Source organism: Doryrhamphus excisus, linkage group LG16, assembly GCF_037039965.1.
Source record: "Doryrhamphus excisus strain RoL-2023G ecotype Guam linkage group LG16, RoL_Dexc_Guam_v1.1, whole genome shotgun sequence".
NCBI lineage: Eukaryota > Metazoa > Chordata > Actinopteri > Syngnathiformes > Syngnathidae > Doryrhamphus > Doryrhamphus excisus.
The window spans coordinates 17,899,587-17,923,483 of record NC_136372.1 but is presented as its reverse complement, the minus strand read 5'-3'; the positions used below and the strand labels follow the sequence as shown (position 1 = coordinate 17,923,483).

Sequence of the window (23,897 nt, the reverse complement as noted above, 5' to 3'; positions counted from 1 at the left end):
GATTTAAATCAATTCATTCTCTGTTCAACGTTTGAGTTAAAGTGATTTTTTTATTTGGTGACTGTGTTGCATATAAAGGGATACATAAATGAAACACAGCAAATTTGACATTCGTAGGAGCAGAAATAGGAAGACCGTCAAGCAAACCAAACTGACGTAAAATTCCCAAGACCAGGCAAGCCGAGACGCCACACTGCCCCCTAGTGACGACTGCTCATTAATACACCCCTTATGCTGAAATATGGTGGAAACGGCGATTATCGCCTACTGAAATATGATCAAACTTACATAAACATTTACAAAAAACACTTAAATAGCCATCACGACTGGAAATGTTTTAAGATATTCATTTCAAATACTATTTTCATATTTTTTTTCCTTTCTAAAATGCTTAATTCCCCTTAAACAGAGGAAAGTTTACTTAAGAATGACGTGTATTGCAATGAAACTTAGCAATAAAATCTAGGATACGAATCATTTGACATATGCAGAAGCAAATATATCTGTTATGGTGTTTTAATTAATTAATCACATGATGCTCAGTTTGTACAAACAATACATCTGAGCAATATGTGAAATATATACATTGATTTATGAGCTCATGCATTGTCAAAAATTCGTTTCAATCCATGATGGGTGAAAAACATTAATCATTAATTGTAAGTCATTAATCTTACAGTTAGCAGTGTAGGCTACACACGTCTTGTCGCTGACAAGTGAAATGTTCACAGTATTACACAGACACACAATAACATTTACTCTACGTCATTATTATAGCACATTATAGCATGCAGGACATGAAATGGCTTAATATACAAAGTTGTGAGTAAGTTTGCATAGTTCCATAGCTGAATGTGCTGCAAATTGAGATATAAATAAACCGGACAAATGCTGCTTTAGTCGTTGCTCCAATTTTGCCGTACAAGTAAGCAAATTCCAGCATCTTTATAATATAAACGTAAAGTAACACCAATAAATAACATCCAGTTCTGAGACACTGGAATGTCTTTACAATATTTGACTGTGGACTCACATAACTAAATATAATAACTTCATTATTGTTTCAATTACAGTGAATAAAAACATCAGTGCAAAAAAATGCGCTACTCTGGTGTACAGTAGTACTTGTACCTCATACTTTCATGTACCTTTCATTCAAATATGAGTCCCATATTTTCAATAATTCTATTAATAATATAAAGCGGAATCAGTAGTGGTGCATTTGAGGAGTTTGCAAACAACCAACCCCTTGTTATCTTTCAGCAGGCATCATGACACAGTTCTCGGGAAAACAAACGCACCATCAGGACTCATGTGACGCATCGCTGAGGAAAAGTTCTCGACAAAGCCTGGCGGTATCTTCTGGAGAGTAAACGGTGAAGCCGATGGTCCGCGGGTCGTTGAAGATTTCATAATCGTTTCCACCCTGCAGAGTACAAACAAAGGTTAGCTTGTTTTTTTTTTACTTTAGGAAGACATCTGATGTGACTAATGACCTAAAGACTGCATGAACAGCCATTCCCGTCCATGCATTCAATCCATTGATTTAAAAAAAAACATGCATATTTAAGCAAAATGTTCCATATTTGTGCCTAAATGAAGCATTTTAAAGCATGAAATTGGATAAATGAGCTAAAATACAAATACAAAGCATTCAGAAGAGGCTGTGATGTGGTGTAGTATTCGACACACAAGCACCAGACTTGATGGCCGGAACAACAGGCTTTTATTGCAGGTTTGAATGATCTCACAACCGGCATAATAATCCCTAAAACGGATACCTGTTGCGGTAGTAACGCATGCTGATCAAGTAAAACTCAACTTTGAAGCCCTGACGTCACTTCCTGTCTTTTTTTGTTGTGTAAATATAAGCTATCTAACTATTGCAACTGGACTTATTGGCTTATTGGTAGTTCCGGAACAAATAAACTTACATCAGACGTCTCATTGCCAAAGAAGTAAATGGCGTCCAGGCCTTCACTTTGGAGCAGATCTAGACATAGCCTCTTGTCCCAGCCTTCTGGAAACACATCAAAGCTGATGAGTCCACCTGAAGAGAACAGAAGGCGACGACGTTATGTCGGCATCGCACGCTCGCAAACACGGCCATGTTAAGACGACAAAAGCTCCTGTTTCAACGTGACAACGCATGACTATTAGCACCTTGCCATATGCTGCTAAATGCACTCTTCTTTCTGCAAACAGCCCCCAATACCCCATTCCCCCCCGCTGTGTTCACCTTGGCAGAACAAATGTTATTTACCCCCAAAGCGGCAGCTGGGACTGATGGGGGCTCTTAACTTTTCATTCAGTAAACAGACCTGTTTTGTTTTCACACTTCAGCGAGTCTGTTGGCAGACCATCAAATCCTGCACCCTAACGACCGCGGGGGCCAAACACAACCACGGTCCTCTTTTGGAACCGCACACAGTGGTTGGTGGGAAAAGGGTTCGGCCCACTTCCTGATTTCTTAGGTTTGTCACACTTAAATGTTTTAGAGCATAAAACGAATTGAAATATTAGTTAATGATACAAAATGCAGTTTTTAAATTAAACTTTAGTATTAAGGGAGTAAAAAATACACACACGTAGTACATGTAATGGTGTAAAAAAAGTCCTGGCCCCTGTTAAACATAGATTAACTGAGATTAACTGAGATCTACCAGGTGGAAAAGGTTATAAAGTCATTTCTAAAACTGGCCCAATTACGTAACTTGGGATTTTCTTCTCCCTTAATTACTAAAAACTTCATTAGTACTACACATACATCACTTCAGTTGTCATCCACTGATATTTAATTTTTTTGCTAGTTAGATATTAGTTAGATATATATTATTATAAGTATGACCTCTCTAACCTACATACTTTCTCCTTGCCTTGTTTCCCAGCTGGACGGTTTAAAGGTCCAGTGACAAAGGCACCGGCCAATCAGACGGCTGCTTTCCTCACACACCCCCCCCCCCCCATCAAAAACATCTTCAAGCTGTGTTTAGCAGCTGCGACCGTGTTTCCTTGAGCAAGTATGATCTATACTATCGACCTCAGGTTACTACAGTATATGCTACACTGGTGGACTCGAGCCAGACACCAAAGACTTGCAACCGGACTTGGGACTTTGGCGTCTTTGAATGAAACGTAAACAACACATCCACAGCAAGTTAACGCCTCACATAAATCAACAACTAAGCTCTAAACATAAGACGTCCAAATGCCCGCAAGGCATGCTGGGTAGTCCAGCTGCAACAACAACATGAACTATGAGCAATAAAAGACTGGACATCAAGAGTATGTTAACTCCTCCAACCTAATCAATATATTCTGCAATCAACCCAGCATGCCTTGCGGCAGGAATATATGGGTGTGGTGACATATTGCGTTGTTTGGATGGCTGCTAGATGTTATTATGTCATACACAGTGGCAACAAAATTAACATTTAGTCTCACCTTTAGTGAACCTCAGTCCCTTCCCAGCAAATTCCTCTTTCAAAGCTGCAACAAATTTCTCCCGGATTTTTTCTTTCTGTCCAAAAAAAAAACAAAAAAACAGTGAGATATGAACAGATTTAAAAGCATGACGCATTTCAGTGTGAAATGATCTTTAGAAGAAACCTTGACTTTTGCACAACAGCCACCGCAATGCAATGATTGCTACATTGTACCTTTGCACAAATACAATATTATCGCCTGTGCTATAATCCTACAAAAGGATCGCTCACAACCCGCAGAACATCTAATCTCATCAATGGCAAGTAGAACTCAACTGTTTTCCGTGACCTTTCTAATTAGATTTGAAACAGAGTACTCTACCTTATCAATCTCGGAGAATTCGATTCGCTCCTCCAAGGTGCAGCTCCGACCCACGGGGGAAATGTTGAGCATTCCATTCCTGAACTCAATAAAGGTCCCCCTGCAAGGATTCATTGGGAAAGAATGTTGCACAGGTGAAAAGTGCACACGGATACGGTATGACACACTCGCCATCTTATCCCAACCATTATTTCTGAGGCTTTATAAGAATGGAAGCATGTTCTTCAGTTGGTGCTTTAAGACATTTGTGGTGTTGTTTGCACACGAGGAATGCAGGTAAGTGTGTGTGTGTGTGTGTGTGTGTGTGTGTGTGTGTGTGTGTGTCAGTGTCTGACCTTTTCCTTGGCAGTTTGATGAGCCCCATGTACCTCAGGCAGAAGTTGATCAGGTCCTGCAGCAGCTCCTCCCCAATGTGGTTCTGGATAGCCTGCCATGACACAAAGTGCTTCCTGGTTGTCACACTTTAATGATTCGGATAATCAAACATACGGAAATATTAGTCACTGACAACAACAAAGTCCCCATAAAGCTAATAAGTGGTTTCGAACATGGAACGCCGATTTAAGCTCCTGCCACAGCATCTCAGTAGGACTTTGACTAAGTCTTCATTTTGTTTTTTTTTTTTTCAGGTGGACTTGCTGGCATGTTTTTGATCATTGTCGGTCTCCTTCAGGACAGCAGAATTCCCGGTTGCAGTTATCAAAGTCTGAAGCGGCCCAGACCATCACACTACCACCACCATATTTTACGGTATGGTAATCTTTTTCTAAAAAGTGTAATGGGACATACACTGTTTTTTCCCAAATGACCATCGAGATGTTTTCTGGGAAATTTGATACGAGCCTTAATGTTGTTTTTGTTCAGCGGTGGTTTTCTTATAGCAAGTCAGTTATTTGGTTGTCGTTGTGGGGTCTTTTGTGACCTCTTGAATGAGTAAATTTGGTAAGTGTATGGGGCATATTGTGTCAAAAACAGGCATTTTTATAGGTGCGGTTGGCCCCAAAATCATTTAAATTTTCATTCATAATTAATGATTAATTTAATTTTCATAATTTTGGCCACCACAGGGTGAGGTTAGAGACTGTGTGGGACATTGGGACATACTGTACGCTACAGCGCGTGCCAGCTGCCCTTCAGGCATAACATGTCAAACATTCACTTACATGTTTTGAAAGGAGTTTTCCATCTTTGTACTGCACCGTGCCGTTCTCTGCAAACACGTAGTCAAACTTGCGTACGACTGCAAGAAAAGAGAGCTGAAATGTGGTCCAACACGTTTCTCCACTGACAGAAATAACATGTGAAGGATGCAGCTTGTGCAGTGGACTGCATTTAATCATCCATTGCAAGTCATCATGAGTGAATGTTTCTGTTTGTTCAGTATGTTTGGAGGTTGTCAACTTTGACTTTAAACATTTAATGTCTGTCACACTCACCATCGTCTCCTTCCCCGAGCTGCTCCGCTATCTTGGAATAGTCGGACCCTCCAACGATACCAATCTTGACTTTGCGTCGTAGACTTTGGAAGAAGTCATCCAGCCGTGGGTCTATTTTCTATGCATTGTACAGAAAATGCATTGCAACGTCTAAATCGGTTGTGGAGCAATGCATGCGTGCACAATTTCTCTGTGACCTTCAACAAACAATGCATACGGTAGCTCAATGCTAATGCTAACAATTAGTGACTTAGCATTAGTGACTTTACACGGTGATTTCGACCACCTCCACATTTAATAATGAAACAGATAACTAAGACCAGCTGATATAATAAGCATAAAGGAGGCAGGACTGGCGCACTCTAGTACCAAACGGTAAATAAAAGGCCAATATTGACCCAAAACATGCCTGTGTTCCACAAGAAAGCCGACTGCGGGCCGCAAACGGGCCCTTGTGAAAAAGAAAAAAACAACGGCCACCAGATTGCTGTCAAAAAATCTCTATTTTTGGGGCCCTTGGAATTGTCCTAACTCCGCCCCCTCATAGTACCCCTGCATTCAACACAACAAAAAACACAAATATTTGCAATTGTAATCCCTCGTTTATCACGGTTGATTGGTTCCTTACCCGATAGTGATAAGTGAATTTTAGCAAAGTAGGATATAAATGGCATATTTTCATAGAAAATCTTCTGCATATGGTTTTCAACATTATTAGCACCCTCTAGATATTAAATAACACCCCTGTAAAATGCTACTGTGTGTTACCAGAAATGTGGTCCTGAAAGAGAGGTGGACAGGAAGTGATGCTGGGGGTTCAGAGTTGAGTTTCAGCTTTGCAGAGAAGTTTGTTTGTGTTTAAGAAAACAAATTCATAGCATGTGCTTAATATGCATATTTTTGACTAAAATAGGGCATATTCGACCACACAACAACATGATTTATTAAGTCATACATTTTTGAAAACGAGTGAAACCGCGAACCGTGTTATTAGCACATACATAGCATTATTACTGTTATTAGCATTCCAATATGTTATTACTGTAATTATTATACCACCGTTCCATGACAATAAAACGTCCACAAGCAGCTCACCTCTCGGGGTGCAGTCAGAGTACCGTCCACGTCAAACAGGCACAGGGTGTTTCGGTCCACAGAGACGACCTGCTCCATCTTCTTCTTTTCCTCTTCAGATGTCTTCTTCTTCTTCCAACTGCTGCACGTCCACCTTCATTCAATCTCACGTCGAAAAAAACCACACACATCCACGTAGGGATTCGTCCCCGTGTCTGCAGCTTGTTAAAATAAAGCCGCCAATCAGCGAAGGCGCGAAATGCTCCGTTTTGACGCCGTTCTTCATGAGAAGATAATCCAACTTTTTCCCATCTTCGCGTCTGGTGTTGAAATGTCGAGGTGGTGAAAAAAGCGCTCTCACCTTTAAAAACACTACGTGAAGAACGTGTTGGGTTGCTTTTGCAACCCTCCAGCTCAGGCGACAGCCAATCACAGGCGAGCTGGTGACGTCACGGAGTAGGCGGGGTTTAGGATAGAATACTTGTCAACCAACCTCACCTTTGACCTCCGTGTTTAAATCAGGCGTGGAGGCAATGAAATGCAAAATAGGATTACAAACTATGATATATATACTATATGTACTATAATATAATAAAGAATTAATGAGGAAAATGAGTAAAAATTGCTTATACTGTGCATATATTATACTATAACATGGATATACTGCATATACAACAGCTAATGTACAGGATATACTGTATATATCAGTGCAAGTCAGAAATATCTATATGGGTGAAGGTTGTATTAAATTACATTTATAGTAATAATGTAATTAAAATATATAGTGTATATAGGATGGTATAATAATCAAAAAAATGAAATCAAGTTATGATGGTACATGTGATTATAACGTGTAAAGAATAAATAGAAAGTGATTTGAATCTAAAATTTTAAGAATATATAACATGATTTATATAGTGCATTATAATAGTCTAATATACAAATATAGTTTATATAAATATCCTCACGTTTGACAAACTTAGGTTATTGAAATTTAAACAATATTGCAACCAGAATTTGGAATGATTGTTCATCACGTGATATATTTAAATAGGTAAGCGTTTAAGTCCAAAACGATCAAAGGAACAAAGCGGTTTTGTCTTCACTGCACCGTTTTGTCCACAAGAGGGCAGCATTACAGAGCGAACGTCATTCAAAAGGGCGGGCAACTTTCTAGCAAATCGGAAACTGGAGCAAATTGTGCGGAAGCTGAACGAACACACGCACGCGCATACGCTTTTCCACATCTTGTCTATTTTTTTCATTGCAAATGATGATGCAACATCATCTTGTCATCCACGCCACTGGCCACAATATTAGGTACACCAGCACATAAAAAAGAGCTGTACCAAAACAATGCATGACATTACATTTAGTGCATCCTGCATCGACGTGTTTTTAATACTTATCTTGCAAAATATGTAGATCAAAATATTAGAAACATTGTCCAACGCTCCTGCAAAATAAACACCTCGCCCCAATCAAAGCAGAGCCTTGCTATCTTTGTAAACATTGCTGTTTGTGAAACCGCTCTTGCGTCGGAACTCATTAGATTGTGCAAGTGGAACTATGCCAGCGTCTGCTGTGTATAAATCACTTGTGTGCTTTATCGGCCATCATAAATCACCACTGAGTAAACGTGTGATTGGAAGTAAGCGATGTGTGTGTGCGATGCGTGACCTTCTTGGTGCAGTCTCATAATGTAGCATCCTTTACATGTAACATCCCTGCCTGTATGTACAGTAATATAGTATTGTATATAGTATAAAGTCTATGTGTTTGATAAATACTCTCACATGCAAGGCCGATTTCACCTCAGACAAACATTTGGGTGTCACAAAGTTCAGTCAGTTACTTATTTGCCTGATTTACTAATAGGCTGCCAATTGATATATCAAATGGTATGAGGAGCCATAAAGGGTCTAATCATTAGCCTCTGAAATGATGATCGTGTTGGCTTATCTTTGTCTGACCCCAATATCGCCTCTTTCAGCTGCACAACTACAACCTTACCTTAAAAAGATAACAGGATTTTATCGTTGGCTATTCCTAATAAATTCAACGAATCAATCCTGTCTGCACGGAACTATTTCATGGATGGAAAATGTCTCGTTGTGTTATTGCGCTCTGACGATGATTGACAGCAGAGTCTCCAACTCCGTACAGCAGATGGCATCGTGACTCTGCTGCTTAACATACCTCATACACACACCTGTTCTGCCAAAGAATAAGAAGACGTAGCAGGAGGGATCAGTCTTCCCAATCTAGTGACAAATCAAGCAACTTTTTCTAGTCTTGCTGAACACATTTGGAGACTTTAACATGAAACAATGTACTTGAAGCAGGATTCTTCATTTATAAAAGGAATATTTTTGTAGTCAGAGACCTCCTAAATATCAAAGTGGTAAAAGATTGAACAAGCCTGATTTACTAAATAAATGATATTGTGTATTTAAAGTCGTGTGTGTCACCATGCCCTGATCGCATCTGGTTACCACGACACAGTAAACCCGTCCCGTTCCTTTTAGTGCGTCAGTGTTTCCTCTTCTTCTTGACAATGTGCCAGGAAGTGTTGGGATGGAAGACCTCTTCACAAAAAAAAGTAGCAATGGGTCTAAATGGCCGTTGGGGTCCTTGCCAACCCAAATATTCCCACGTCATGGGTGTTTGCTCAAGAGCTTTACGACACGTAAGGTGGCCGATAGACAGGAAGCTGAGGGGTTGATGTCGAAAAGCAGCAAAGCTTTCACTGGATATGTCGATGATTGACTGAACCGTGGTATGTGGACGATGTGATAATGTTGTTTTTGTGTTAATGGTGCAGTCTGATAAAGGAAGTTGGAAAGTCATTTAAGGGAACGTCAAAATGTGGCCTGGATTTGAATATCACTTCATGTAGACGCTTCTATCATGGGGTGATAAATGAGGGCTAGACATTTGACACAAAACAATAATATAGAAATTAGGGATGTCCGATATCAGCGTGAAAACAGTCACACAAGTCCCCCCGTTTTCATAGCTGTCCCAGACAATGCCCGTAATATTAAGTCACGACTTTACGACTTAAATTTACCACTCAAAATCTCAGATTATTTTAATACTCAATCACTGCGATGAAAAGGGGGGACTTACCTGACCCTCGACCTTGGGCAAAGGTGATATTCCGACTTTTACTTTTTATCTTGTAAATTCCTGCCTTTTTTTCCTTGAAATTTGAGATTGTTATTTTCTCAACATGTCCCTCATACTTTATCTGAATATTTAGACAACAATGGTGGCTGTACACTGACTACTCTAAAGTACACCCATTTCTACCGTAATATACATGTGTGCCAAATCATGCTAATGTCTCCCAAAGCCACGATTGATATTATTTATGGAATCATGGCCAAAAGAGGAAACGTACCATTTGGATTGTTTGTTTAAGTTATCACGGTATAGGTGTGTGTCTGTGTGCTCGGCCTAGGAAGACACTATCAAGGTGTATCATGTCTGCCGGAGAGAAGAGGAGAGCTGGAGTTGATACTTGGGTATTTTTCACATACAGTGGAACCTCAGATAGCATCATTCAAGGTGCTTTGTGGTATTATTATTGTTATTATTACGTTGTTTTGCTATATTTTACTCATTTTTTGTAATGTCTGTTAAATTGTATTTCTACAAAGTGCATCGGGCCAATAAAAACCTGCCACAAGCCGCACTTTGGCCAGGCCTGATGTAAGGATTGTTGGCCGTGACAGTTCTCTCATCATTCTACTAGTGTAATTGTGATACAATCCAGGATTAATTCAATGATAAAAAACTGAATACAATAATCCCCAAAAAATGACAACAAAAATCTACACCGAAATAAATGTTTTTATTGGTAGGTTGCGGATGTGTGATGGCTTTGCGGTTCGGGCATCTGCCTCACATACAAAAGACAAACGATATAGAAAATGAATGTTTATGCGTTACGTGTTTATGTGGTACTGTAAGTCTTTTTAAAGTGGTGACGATGGTCCACAAGCAAGACTTTTACAGGCTTAATCCACCCTACTTTTATAGCATACGCTGTTTATCAGCTCCACACAAGCCCTCTCTTTTATAGCCTTCTGTCACCTTTGCCCCTCTCACCACCCGAGCTTGGAGGAAAAAGTCAAAACTGAAAAAAATCAATTATATGTTCACATGTTAGTCAAATATTATTTTGTGTTGTCCAAAAATAATATAACAAGGACAAAGCTGGGATTGATTGCCTTTTTTTTTATTAATGATGTGAATATTTTCATGTTATTCAGGCTTTTTTTAGTCCAGAATAAATCAATCCTGATCCCAGTGAGGTGAAACGCTGGTCCCATGTTAGAGTGGGAGTCTTCCTGCCTGCCTGGGCCTGCCTGCCTGCCTGCCTGACTGCCTGCTGTTGTGACTGTCACTTCCAGTTGTTCATTAACACGCAAGGAGCACTGATAGAGCAGCTTCACACCAAGCTGGAGGATTATTGCTCTCAGGCTTTCACTGGAGAAACAGCCTTCCGCATTGTCTTTACTGTAACTGTCAAGGCTACAAATCTTGGGGAAGGTCCAGCCTTTTTCACATTTGGATGGTGAACGAAAAGACTAAAGGTGGATTTGGACGGAATAAATCGGTGGAGATAGCTGGCATCCATTTCTTGGGACATGTAGGAACGCTGGACAAGACGGTGACAAGGATCGAGGATGTGCGGCTGGAACAGTTTACCTTACCTCGGGGTGTTGGTGCTGGCAGTGTTGGGCAACAAGATGCTGGATGACTGTCTGTCCTCCAAACGCAGATACACCATGAATGTGGTGGTGCTGGAAGACAACACGTACGCGTGGAGTCGGCCCTTCGTGCAGACTGCGGTGGAGCAGGCCATAGAAGAGGACAGGAAGGAGAACATTAAGCATAGTATGGAATCGATCTTTATATGCTTTTCATTACACAAAAATATGACAACAGGTAGTTTTAGGAACTTGTAGTCATTTCCTTTGGCAATTGATATCTTATTTTGTCTTTGAAATGACAGATTGTGTGAGTTATAGAAAGCGTAACTCAGTCGGAGTCAGTAGTAGGTTCTGGAAAAGTCTCTAAAAGTAATTATAGTTTGTAAAAAATATATTGAAATACTAGGGGGCTGCAATTCAAATTATTTTCTTAGTCGATTAATCAGAAGTGTGTTGTTTTGATTATTTTTTTTTGATGAATGGTATTTGGTTTGCAAATGCATTATACCCACCCCATATGACCAAACTAATGAGTCAAATAATATTAATAATTCAATATGACCTTTACTGCCATCACGTTGTTTTCAGGTATTGGTTTATTTGAGGTGTTTGAAATTCTTTGAGACGGGAATAGGCTACCAAAAGACATAAATGCATGTCATCGCTTCACATAACAATAATTTTTATCTTCCTTGATTCTAGATCTAACATTCACTTTGACTGCCAATTTCCACGGCTTCAACACCACCGTCTACAACCGGCAGGGCTGCGGGAGCAGCACCTGTGAGGGCGTGGCCATACTTAAGATGCTGCATGTGAGTTTGGACGAAGAAATGTCTATGAAAGCTTGTTTTCTAGTTATTCTAGGTGCACTTTCTAGTTCCATTTTTAGGTAATACTGAAATATACGACAGACATCTCAAGTCAGACCAAGACATTTTGTGTGTGTATAATTGTTTCAGTCAAATGTCCCTTCAAGGCCACCGTACATAGCTAACCACCGTACCAAGCTAACCACCGTACCAAGCTAACCACCGTACCAAGCTAACCACCGTACCAAGCTAACCTAGCTTACATATTTGACAGGCGGTGTAGAGAACAAATATACACGGTAAGTTATGTTTCGAATATAAATTATTATTATTATTATGATTATGTGGACATATAATTACAACTTAAAGTGTGTTGAGACGAGCTACATGAGTGCTAGCTAAGTAATGACTCAACTTCGAGAAGTGTGGGACAGGCTGGGACTCGACATTACGCTAGCTATTGTATTAGCATTGTGTGATTTGTAGTATTAATGTGGATTATGTGGTGTTTAACTGGCCAGTCAAGAGATTAAAATATATTTTCAGTTGAATTATATTGTATGAATGCATTATTTTTGTAGTTGTTGATTATATTGTTAAAGTATAGTGCATATTGCCCATTGAATTAATGTGCTTTCTTGTCAAATACAATAATATGAATGAATGTTCTGTGCCAAAAGAGCACAAATTGGCGTTATTGAAGTTTTTTTTAATGTGTATTGGTTAGAAAAATGTCAAAGTCAATAACCCAGAAGAACTTTAAGGGGGTTTATTTGATAATCTGGTGTGCACCTTAATCCAACTCTGATCTTCCTGCAGACTAAAGATGAAGTAGGATGTGTCATGCTGGGGCCGTCCTGCACATACGCCACCTTCCAGTTAGTTGAGTGAGTATAACGCCGTGCCACTTTACTAGTGACTCTTTTCTGACTCCACCATCCTCGGCTGTGTGTTTCAGTGATGAAATCGGCCTGAGCCTGAGCATTCCCATCATCTCCGCCGGGAGCTTCGGTCTCTCTTGCGACTATAAGCCCAAACTCACTCGCATCTTGCCGCCGGCACGCAAGATCTCCGACATGTTTGCCAACTTTTCGATGGAAGTGTTGCCATTCAAGGATGAGTGGAAGCATGTGTATGTCTACAAGAAGTCTGTCTATAATGCAACGGAGGACTGCTTTTGGTCAGTGACCCCGGCCTGCAGATTCACCGGCTCGATGCCATGAGTGACATCACAGTTTTGTTGCTCTTGCCTTTCCTCTCACAGGTACACCAATGCGCTGGAAGCACCTTCAGCCAACTTTGCCTCAAAGATAAGGAGAGAGATGCTACGTACGGAGGAGGAACTGAGGAAAGCCCTCGTATCTGAGAAAAGACACAGTAACAGTGGGTGTCCTTTATCTCAATCTATTCATTCTTCTGCTGGGATTAGAAAAAAACAAAATCATTTTATCAACACGAAAGGATTCCTGGCATAGAACAGATTGATACATAATGTTCAATGTATAAAAGAGAAAGATAATGTATTCACGGGGATAACTTACCAGGACTAGCAGAGAATGCCCTTAAAAGTTAAAGATCTCCTCCAATTTCAGATCACCACTTGCAAGCACACAGCTATGATGCGTTCAGGGACCCCTGAACAAGTGTGAAATCTCAGTGCTCAACAAAAAAAACATTATCAATGGATATACCGCCCTGATATTAGCAAAAGAATGTCATATTGGTTGATATTGGTATAAGATTTTTTCCAGATCATGAAAACGATATTTAAAAATGCTGTATACAACACATATGTGGTCATTCCATTCGGTATCGGCTGATATTGATATCGTAAATTGAGAGTTGGACAATATCGCATATGGATTTTTGAACATCCCTAATTATCATAAATGTATAAATTGTTACTGACATAAGGTGACAAAAATGGCCTATTTTTGGAGCAGAAATGAACTGAATATGTGGGGATGTATGAAAGGCATCTATTAAAATAATGAGTGTTTCTATTTTGTATACAACAGTTTTTCCCATGAGGAATGAATTGTTATCACGGGACAATATATACTAATATAATATAATATACTCACAAGCTGGGAAGTGGCGTAAGCGTGTCAAGAGGGGTTATAAAATAAGCAAACACTAATTACAGCAAAAGGTGCCACAAACATCGGGTAACTGATAACAGGTACGTTACACTTGACGAGAGAAAAGAAAAATAAGCTTTGTTCATGTTTTTCACTGAAATGCCATTGTTTCTTGCTGTGTATTGTTTGTAGTTCCTTCAAAAACTGTAGTTTCCTGTGAAAAATGTTCCTTGCTATGACGGTGAAACTGTTGTTTTCATTCCAGTTTTCATCATTTGTGGCCGTCCTGACGACATTGTTTCAGTGAAGGCCAAAGTGGGTCTGATACACAGGGACATCATGTTCATACTTATTGACATTTACAAGTAAGATGGACAAAATTGGATATATTTTTTTCCACCGTGGAGCTCATCCGCAAATAGAATGAAGAAGAAAAGCCCTTTCTCTCCTCCAGCCCCGAGTATTACGTGAATGCCACGTCCAGTCAGGGCATGCAGAACGTCCTGGTGGTCACGCTCCCACAGAGGAACTACAGCTACGGATCCGGACCCCAGTATAACAACACGGTGAGCTTCCACTTCAGTGGATGTCGGCAAAGTGCTGTCATTTATGCCTTCTCTCCTCCGATGTCATGAACAGATCAACGATTATGTGGCTGGCTATCATGACGGCGCTCTGCTGTTTGGTAAGGTGCTCAGGGAAAGGATGCTCAGTCAGCAAAATAAGCATCATCACAGAGGCTCTAACGACGTCCCGCTCAGCGACAACCCGTTTGGAAATGTCTCTTTCCACGGTAAGTCACCGACGTACACAGCCCCCTCGTGCAAGACCATAAACAGGGAGCAAAGTTACAGATCTGAGATCAGATATAGTTACTGTACGTTTGTACATAAGCCAAATATGCTCTGCTTTGGTCAAAATAACTGCTGCTTACTTCAGCATGTCTTCATTTAACAACTTTTTTTCTTACACATGTTGCAATTCATTTGTATGTAATGTATTATTCATTGCCTCAGCAAGAGCCTTTCCATTGAGTTAAATTTCTATGGTTATCATCACACGTCACCAGTCAAGTTTTGCTGTTTGACTTTTAAGCTATTTTTTCCCAAAATGTTGGGTGGAACACCACGATGTACTCATCCGCTGTGATGTCATCGACTAAGCGTGTTTGCGGCCTGCAGGTATGGCAGGACACTACGTGCTGGACGAGTATGGCGACCGAGACGTTAACTTCTCCATCATTTATACCTCCACGATAACCGGCAAGGTAAGATCAAATAAAAATAGGCATTATGCGTCTGTTCCTTATTTATTCATTTATTCTTTTGTATGTCTATCTTGCCTTGTTTAAGCGATTGAAGTGATCTTGGAGATGAAGAAAGTATCTATGGTCAACTTATGTGTATTTGATGTCCTGCAGTATGAAACTCTGTTAGTGTTTGACACGTCAAAGAATAAAACCGTAGCGATGGCCCACAATCCTGCTCTGCCTTGGCAAGGAAACCGCCTTCCCAAAGATGTCCCGGAAGAGTTAGACGGTAATTTGACTACATTTTATTCAAATTTTAACCCAACAATGAAGGAATCAGTTTGTGACAATTGTGACAGCTCATTTTTTATCCTTTAACTTGCATAACAAATCATAGAATTTAGCAAGATGACTCTCATCGAGCGTTTGTGCTTGCAGGCTTGAACATGCAGGACGTGATCGTGATCGTTCTGAGCCTCAGCGTGGTGGTGGTGACCGCCATCGCTCTCATCTTCTACAGGTAGGAAGCGGCGCGTGTATGCGGGAGCTGTCGCCCCCTAACGACTTCTGAGCTCGTTTTGTCGATCCGACTCATGCTAGGCAGAACAGAAAAGAACGTCAAATGCAGAAAAAATGGTCTCACATCAATCCTCACCTGATTTGTCCGCTGGACGAGAAGGAGGTTTCCCTTAAGGTAAAAGTCCACTTCATCTGAGATCAGAAGAGCAACGCTCATAACCATCGTGTCACCGAGCGATGTTGACGTTGTTTCTTCGTTGCATGGAATAGATTGATGAGGACAAGAGGAAGGACAGCACCTACTTCAGTCATCGAGGCCGCTATGACAAGAAGGTGCTGACTAAGCAAACATAACATATGCAGCATAACAATATAATAATATTTATTTGTGTCTTTAGCCTGTCATCTTAAAGGAGCTGAGACTCACTGATGGCGACTTCACAGAAGACCAGAAGATCGAGCTGAACACTGTAAGACTGTGGATAATCTCTGCGATCAAACATATTTATTTGTGCAGTTATTATTGACAATACATTATACATTAAATTGTACAGGTTATTGTGTATATACTTACAGTAATATATGATATTACCGAGGAGTTAAAAGCCACTTTTCTACTTTCTACTGTTTGTTTCAGCTGCTCCGTATCGATTACTACAACCTGACCAAGTTCTACGGCACAGTAAAGTTTGAGTACGGCGTGTTTGGCGTGTTCGAGCTGTGCCAGCGAGGCTCGCTCAGGGTGAGCGCATCGTTCGATACTTCCTGTATCAAACCGTCCATCTCCATCATCTGGCTTTTTCACCTCCAGACCCAAACTGATCACGATTGGGTTTCTTTTCAATGTGGTGGCGACTTGTTGCATGATTTCATTATTTATGACCGTCGGGCGGCCTCCTTTTTCATACCACATGATCACTTTACTGTTCCTTTGATAAGTTATGCCCCACACACAATAACACAGAAGGAGCGTTGTCGAGCTCTAACTGGGGGAAAATAATTCTAATCATTTCCTGGAGGCTAATGACGTCTGCTAGAATCATGCTAACCCAGTTGACCCAGTCACGCCTTTTGGAGAATATTATATCCTCACTTCAGTTTCACGCTGATAATGACCTGGCTGTGTTATGATTTATTGCAGTACATCCTGAATGACAGAATCTCCTACCCAGATGAGACCTTCATGGACATGGAGTTTAAGATTTCGGTCATGTATGACATAGCAAAGGTATTGTATTATTCATCTCAGCATTTTTTTTATTAATCTAAGTCACCAGATACAGTATTTTATATCTGTATCGTATTGATTTATTTTGCATTTAAAGCGTTTAAAGGAGACCTATTTTTGACCCTTTGCATTGATTGTGGTCTCCTATAGAGCAGCTACACACAATAACCTGATTTTGCTGAATCTGGACGTATCCCATCTGTATTTCCTTGGATTTGTGCTTCCTGCCAAAACGTTGTGTTTGCATTTATTCCACCCACTACGCTGTGATTGGCTACACACCCACAGTGCTTCGCACCATATAAGGAAGTCCGCCCCTTTTGCATACTTAGATGCATGCATCTCTTACCCCCCCCACAGGGCATGTCATATCTTCACTCCAGCAACATTGAAGTCCACGGTCGCCTCAAGTCCACCAACTGTGTGGTTGACAACCGCATGGTGGTCAAGATCACGGACTTTGGCTGCCACACCATCCTGAAGCCAGGCAGAGGTGAGCCCCCAATATCAGAGGACCATCATCGGATGCGGGCTGACAGCCCCCGTTTTTTTGTTTTTTTTTACCGTCAGACGTATGGACGGCTCCCGAGCACCTGCGTCGAGATGGCATATCTCAAAAAGGAGACGTCTACAGCTACGGCATCATCGCGCATGAAATAGTGCTGAGGCGGGTCCCGTTCTACACGCCATGTTGCTCCACCCGCGCAGGTACTCAGACGCACCACTCGTCAGGCTTTGTCTGTGCTGGGAGGGGCCCCCCAGGAAATGATGTCTTTATTTGTTAGATTTAGTCTGACCGTCACGTTGTCTAATCCGCCAGATAAGATCTACAGGGTGCAGTATCCCAACGGGATGGCCGTCTTTAGACCGGAACTGAACTTTGATGGCGTGTCCGAGAAAGACATGGAGGTAAGGGAAAGGGAAAAGATGAAGGCTGGCCAGAAAGGAGTCCCTTACGCTGTCCACGTGCGTGTTAATCCAGCTCTACATGCTGATAAAGAACTGTTGGGATGAAGATCCGGAACGAAGGCCAGACTTTAAGAAGATCGAGATGACTCTGGGTAAGCTTTTCAGGTACGTCACCGTTTGAATGTTCATAAGAAGTCAAATACTGTATATCTTCACATGTACTGTAATATGACACGCCGGTGTGTTCATGGACGCAGTAACTTGCATAATCAAGGCCCGGAGACATACATGGACAACCTGATCCGTCGTCTCCAGATGTACTCCAAGACTTTGGAGCACCTGGTGAAGGCTAGAACCGCCCTGTACAAGGCTGAGAGGGACAGAGCGGACCGCCTCAACTTCATGCTTCTTCCTGGGTGCGTTTCATTTATTCCCCGGGTGGGAACCAAGAGTATTTGTGAGCCTTCGTGTGCTTCCCCAGCCCAGTGGTGCGTTCACTGAAGGAGACGGGCAGAGTGGAGCCGGAGCTCTTCGAAGAGGTGACGGTGTATTTCAGTGACATTGTGGGGTTCACCACCCTGTGCCATTATAGCACCCCCATGGAGGTGGTGGACATGCTCAATGAGATCTACAAGAACTTTGACAGCATCCTGGACCACCATGATGTCTACAAGGTGCAGCCAGGATTTTTCTTTCTTTGGGAATCAGGACTGACCACTGACCACCTTCTTTTCAGGTGGAGACCATCGGGGACGCCTACATGGTGGCATCGGGTTTGCCCAAGCGCAACGGGGACAGGCACGCGGTGGACATCGCCCACATGGCCCTGGATATCTTGTCCTTTGTCGGGACATTTGAGTTGCAGCATTTGCCCGGCATTCCTCTCTGGATACGGATTGGTGTCCACTCAGGTGAGCGTGACCAGGGATGTTTATGGGATGAACTTGTGAGATGTAGGCCCGCCCATTGGAGATGTAGATGGCGCCATTTTCCGCACGCGTGGCACTAAGCACCAGGCTTGTGGTGTGTTCAGGGCCCTGTGCGGCGGGAGTGGTGGGGAACAAGATGCCCCGCTACTGTCTTTTTGGAGATACGGTCAACACCGCATCACGAATGGAGTCCACGGGCCTGCGTGAGGAACCGCACACACGCCGTCTTTGCCACGGATCAGATTGAAATGTTTTGATAGGTCATTGTGTCCCTGTTCAGCTTTGAGGATCCACGTCAGCCAGTCCACCATTAAAATCCTGCAGAGGACAAACTGTCCGTTTGAGTACGAGCAGAGAGGAGAGACGTACCTGAAGGTGAGCGTTCATTTTCCATCTGCTTCTTCTTCCTGACGGGAACACGCGGTATTCCCTCTTCTTTCACGGTGTCTTCTTGACTGGCCCGCAGGGCAAAGGCAAAGAGATGACATACTGGCTAACTGGGGTGACTGGAGGCAAATACAACCTTCCCACACCGCCAACAGCGTGAGTAGTACTAGTAGTAGTACTAGTAGTAGTAGTAGTCACCTCTCGCTTCAGTGCTGGAAGCTCCTTTCCTTCATAGGCCTGCGACATTACAATGATAATTCAACATTTTAACATTATTAGAGCCCTCTAGACATGAAATAACACCCCTATAGTCACCTTTACATTCATACTATCTGATATAGTAGACATAGCGACCAACGTGTATTTGAAACGAGTACTTCCTTTGTTCTTGGTTCGCCGTTCCACACGCATCCCCTCCATCAGGGAGAACTTCCAGAGGTTGCAGCAAGACCTGGCAGAGATGATCGTGTCCAGCTTGGAGAAGCGAGGAGAAGGGAGAGAGGCCTTCGAGAAGAGGAAAACCTTGTCCGCCAAAATGCGACGGAGAGAAACCAACAGCAGCCTACAAGTGGACGGCCCGCCAGAGTACTTCCACCTGGCTGTCGCCGATGACCCCAGCACTTATCTGTGAGGGCACGCTAGCCAGCAGCCGGAACACTGCTGGAATTCATTGGACGCAGCGGCAGCGACTCAGGCAGCCACTTGACACTTTGATGCGGCTAACGCAGTGAAAGACGAGCGCCCAGTAGAAACGGCATCGTTGAAAGAGTGCAAAACAGGCTTTGTAGAGGCTGGCTGCACTCGGGACTCTTAATGAGTGCGAAGAAAAGGAGGAAATTAAATGTCAACACAACACTAGCACTTGTTTTAACAATGTAGGCTTTTTTATTGTATTATTGTATTATATTATATACTATATTAGGTCTGAAATGCAGCAGCAGGTTTTCACTTTTTGTGGTACATTATTAACTACTTCATTTCAAGCAGTGCTGTTATTTGTTACCTGCTGTTGGTGTAATGTCATCCAAATACTGCTCATGGGTATCTGGAGATTGCTATCATATGCTATGATGTATTAACCTATAGTATATTCCTCAATTCATTCATTTCTTCTGCATTTTGGGTTCAGTGAAAGTATTCCTTTTCTGGCCACTGAGTGTATGTTGAAGTATATAAGGTGAGGAGTAAAATCAATATCAGAGTATATTAAAAGCAGCTGTACATATACTATAAGTATACAATACAAAGGGTGTAAACGATGGTGCAACTGTCACAGTCGGTCCACTCCTGGATTGACACTCAATAAGACCTCTTAACCCGCTTTTTATATTAAAGTATTTTGCCGCTTATTATCTAATGCTGTGTTTCCCAACATTTATTGCTCCAAGGCACATATTTTACAGCAGGGAATCTCAGGACACTCCGCCTAACAAATACATAAACACCACAGATGGATAATGCACCTGTTAATTCAGGTTAATGGATAATGAGGTACCTTCTGCCATCTAGTGGAAGAACATTTAATTGTTCTGCCTTCGCAAAACCAACAAATTATTATTCACGACTGCTACACACCGGAAGCTAATAGCTAGTTAGTGAGATTTGTGCTTCCGCACTGCCACCTAGCGTTTTGGTACAGAATTGCAAGTCACGAGCCCTCACTTGAAATCGTATAAAAAAATCGCTCAATGGAAAGCTCTTTGGAAAAAACACTGCCCCGAGCGGTTTGGCGAATAATTGCATGAAACATCTCAACCGCCCCTCGACCCCAGTGAGGATAAGCCGCATAGAAGCTGGATGAATGGATGGATCTCTCAACCGCACAGACGCCACACAGCTAAGTCACAAGTTTTTTTCCAATTTTTGTTGAAAAGTAACAAGTAACTAATTATTTGTATTTGTTATAAACAGTAAAACTATTGGGAAACCCTGCCCACTAGCGTTGTGGTCGAGAATTACAAGTCACGAGTCCTTTCTAATTTCGTGAAACATCTCATTTATTTATGTATTTATTTATTAAACAGTAACTTGCCCAACACTATCCGGGACTAACTGAGTCCAGCTGACCTTAATAGCAACGTTGATTAATAATCAGCCCCAGCTGAGCAGTAAAATGGCCACTATCGCTGCCAAAACAGGAAATGGAAAATAGTAAATAAGAGTCCAAGGCAGGAAATAGACATAAAAAAAGCGATACACACCCAAAAGTCCAAGATGTCATCAATTGCAATTATGATTCATTATAGTATAGCCATGTCTAATCAACAATCAACAGAAAACACATCGCCCAGCCACTTGTTGCTAGGCAGAATACAGTTAGATACGCTTTGTGTGTGTTTCACCTCGGGACATTTTAATTCAGTCCAAGAGGTTGATCATTTAATCCATTTTACACAGTTTTAGTTGTCACCAAGGCGGTGTCCCCCAGCTCGGTGGCCGGAAGTGGAAACCTGTGCTCCTCTACTTGTGTTCCCGTTACACTCGTTCCGCTTTGACATGTCAGGAGGCACGTGCAATGACTTAATCCATCCTCCCACTTTGAGATGGTGTGGGCCCCCTGGTGGTGATAGTGGGTACAGCCAGAAGGTGCTGATTCAGCTCCGGGCAGGAACGTTTCAGTAAGGGGCTCTGTTTTCCGGGGAGGCTCCGCATCAGGCACGTTTTCTTCTGTAATAAAAAAAAAAAACACACCTAAAAATGATGATATTCTTCCACCTCAATTCCAAATTCCATGCACCTTCTGAAAGAAAACCTATAGCTATACCTTCATCGTTTCATTTTCTATACCACTTGATCGCCATTTTCGTCATTTTTACAGTTTGGACTGTCAGTCTTTTTTGCCGTGATTTCCTGTTTGGTGCTTTTATTTTGTCAGTTTCCTGTTTGGATTGTATGCACTACCATTACGCTTAGAAAGAGCCGAGGAGCTCACCAGGGTTCTTTTATTTAATATACATGACTTTTCTTGCATGTTTACGTTTGCCAACTCCAACCTGAATTGTTCAATAATTAATTTTTAGCTTAAAATGACAAAATTAACAATATAAAATAAATACCCGTGGATCAAACCTGGTCCTTAATGGTCATCTATTAGCACAAAGTCACATTTTAGTCACATTATTGTTATTCTGGTGGCTTCTAACACCATGTGGAACATTGTAGTCAGTTATATATTGGATATGCATTTATTGAGAATGGGAAATTGAAAGTGAAATGCCAAAAGCGCCATTATGCTGTGTCTTGTGTGGAAAAACAATGAAGCGTTTCAGGCTAACTGCTAATCTAATTTGTACATTCCGTCTTGGAGTAGAGACGGCTTTCTCCTACTGATAGGCAAGTGTCATTTTTATTTTGGAGGCCTCTTTTGGAGCGTATTTTAAGGCGGTTTCTTTAAAAACAACAAAACTATAAATAAAATATGCAGAGACCTCATTTGACCTTCTGCCAAGACAGCCACAGCAGCAGCAGCAAAGAGGGGCGGGCCCATGGGATTCCCGAGAGAAGAACCGAAACTGTTCAGTTTCTAGCGTCACCAACCTTTTGCACCTGCACCCCAACAGCCTGCGTTCGATGCCACCCACCCAAAAACCCACACTCACCCGAGCTTCTACGGCGCCTGGTCTGCCGTCTGCACAGAAGACCCCAGACAGCCAAAGCCACCACTGACCCCGCTGTAGTCAACGCCACCACCGTCCACAGAACCGGACTCAGAGCCAATGCGGACTCAGAGCGGACGGCGGACGGCGTGCTTCTCTGGTAGAACACCGGGGTCAGCTCTATTGAGAAGGTACATAACCGTTTACTGAGAATACTACAGTAACTATGTATCGTTAGGTATAATACTGACCTGTTGGAGGGTTGGATTGAGGTCTGGGTTCCGCCCTGCTGAGGATGCAGGCGTTGACAAGGTTGTCCCATTTGCTTCCGATGGGACACTTCTTCTTGCTCATGTCTGCAAGCAGCAGCAGCAGCGACCAAATGTGACGCCTCCCGGATGGATGCATCCATTTATACGACTCCTCAGCCACACTCCGACAGACGTTTCACTTCCTCCGTTTCACAGGAAGTGCATTACATAGCAGCGTCCTCTGGGAGAAACGGCTCACTCTGCTTCCGCTTCAACGCATCGCAGTTCCTGACCTCACGTTGTGGACTAAGTACCGCGTCTGAGTCAGGTTGGGTTGCGGCGCACAGAGGATCTTCTTAGGATCTTCTCTCATTCATGACAGGACAGCACGAGTACCACCGTAAAAACTTTATTCGTAAAATGGAAGCCGGAAAGGAAATAAAATCTTGAGAGCCCTGAGAGTGATGGTCATGACAAACATGGCCGCTGCTTTCATCTTACATGCAATAGAAACACACACAAAACAGTTGACTCATTTGACCCTGAGACACATCAAATGCAAATGTTCGAACCCGCTAGCGTGTGAGACACCGTCATTAATACAATCAAGTGGACGGGGGGGGCACAAAAACTGAAATCACGACCAATTTGCTTATCTTGAAGTCACGTGGACTACAGATCTGAGATACGTTAAAATACGTGTTTTTTTTTTGCTAGCATACGTACAGCGGCATTGGTTAGCGTCATTCAGGCTGCAAGTCTCAAGTACAAACTCGTTTTTCTACAGCACATACTTGATCTACAAATACTAATACTTGTAGTATTTTGGTCAGTAGGCGGCAGTAAGGACGTTGATGACACATTACCTCACATGACATTGGAAAAAAACTGTTCC

At 42.1% G+C, this 23,897-nt stretch overlaps 3 protein-coding genes across 6 annotated transcripts; 1 reads left to right on the top strand and 2 right to left on the bottom strand.

Annotated features, from left to right (window-relative positions):
- Positions 1 to 23: 23 nt before the first annotated feature.
- On the bottom strand, positions 24 to 6,719 carry pmm1 (phosphomannomutase 1). 2 transcript variants are annotated; one of them, XM_078797117.1, is made up of 8 exons: positions 6,339 to 6,719; positions 5,244 to 5,361; positions 4,971 to 5,047; positions 4,143 to 4,234; positions 3,808 to 3,907; positions 3,445 to 3,520; positions 1,935 to 2,020; positions 24 to 1,426 (listed from the first exon to the last, which is right to left on the bottom strand). In XM_078797117.1, the coding sequence occupies exons 1-8, from the start codon at positions 6,414 to 6,416 to the stop codon at positions 1,304 to 1,306; spliced, it is 750 nt and encodes a 249-aa protein (XP_078653243.1). In that variant the 5' UTR covers positions 6,417 to 6,719; the 3' UTR covers positions 24 to 1,303. The 2 variants fall into 2 exon arrangements, with proteins under 2 accessions (XP_078653243.1, XP_057905303.2); XM_058049320.2 differs by having other exon boundaries at positions 1,935 to 2,050; positions 6,339 to 6,716.
- gucy2ca (guanylate cyclase 2Ca) lies at positions 4,436 to 20,494 on the top strand. Of its 3 annotated transcripts, XM_058049316.2 has the most exons (28): positions 4,436 to 4,557; positions 11,110 to 11,225; positions 11,744 to 11,856; positions 12,673 to 12,740; positions 12,812 to 13,033; positions 13,118 to 13,236; positions 14,200 to 14,299; positions 14,389 to 14,500; positions 14,574 to 14,727; positions 15,116 to 15,201; positions 15,355 to 15,472; positions 15,622 to 15,703; positions 15,784 to 15,877; positions 15,973 to 16,035; positions 16,101 to 16,172; positions 16,340 to 16,444; positions 16,844 to 16,930; positions 17,291 to 17,423; positions 17,501 to 17,638; positions 17,751 to 17,839; positions 17,913 to 18,004; positions 18,097 to 18,255; positions 18,321 to 18,513; positions 18,576 to 18,750; positions 18,873 to 18,971; positions 19,049 to 19,143; positions 19,235 to 19,311; positions 19,579 to 20,494. In XM_058049316.2, the coding sequence occupies exons 1-28, from the start codon at positions 4,451 to 4,453 to the stop codon at positions 19,784 to 19,786; spliced, it is 3,276 nt and encodes a 1,091-aa protein (XP_057905299.2). In that variant the 5' UTR covers positions 4,436 to 4,450; the 3' UTR covers positions 19,787 to 20,494. The 3 variants fall into 3 exon arrangements, with proteins under 3 accessions (XP_057905299.2, XP_057905300.2, XP_057905302.2); XM_058049317.2 differs by lacking the exon at positions 4,436 to 4,557 and having other exon boundaries at positions 10,756 to 11,225; XM_058049319.2 differs by lacking the exons at positions 4,436 to 4,557; positions 11,110 to 11,225; positions 11,744 to 11,856 and adding an exon at positions 12,073 to 12,152.
- Positions 20,495 to 21,062: 568 nt separating this feature from the next.
- Positions 21,063 to 23,190, bottom strand: LOC131103216 (uncharacterized). The gene is made up of 3 exons (XM_058049306.2): positions 23,003 to 23,190; positions 22,755 to 22,931; positions 21,063 to 21,822 (listed from the first exon to the last, which is right to left on the bottom strand). Exons 1-3 carry the CDS (start codon positions 23,157 to 23,159, stop codon positions 21,545 to 21,547), a joined length of 612 nt encoding a protein of 203 aa, XP_057905289.2. The 5' UTR covers positions 23,160 to 23,190; the 3' UTR covers positions 21,063 to 21,544.
- Positions 23,191 to 23,897: the final 707 nt, after the last annotated feature.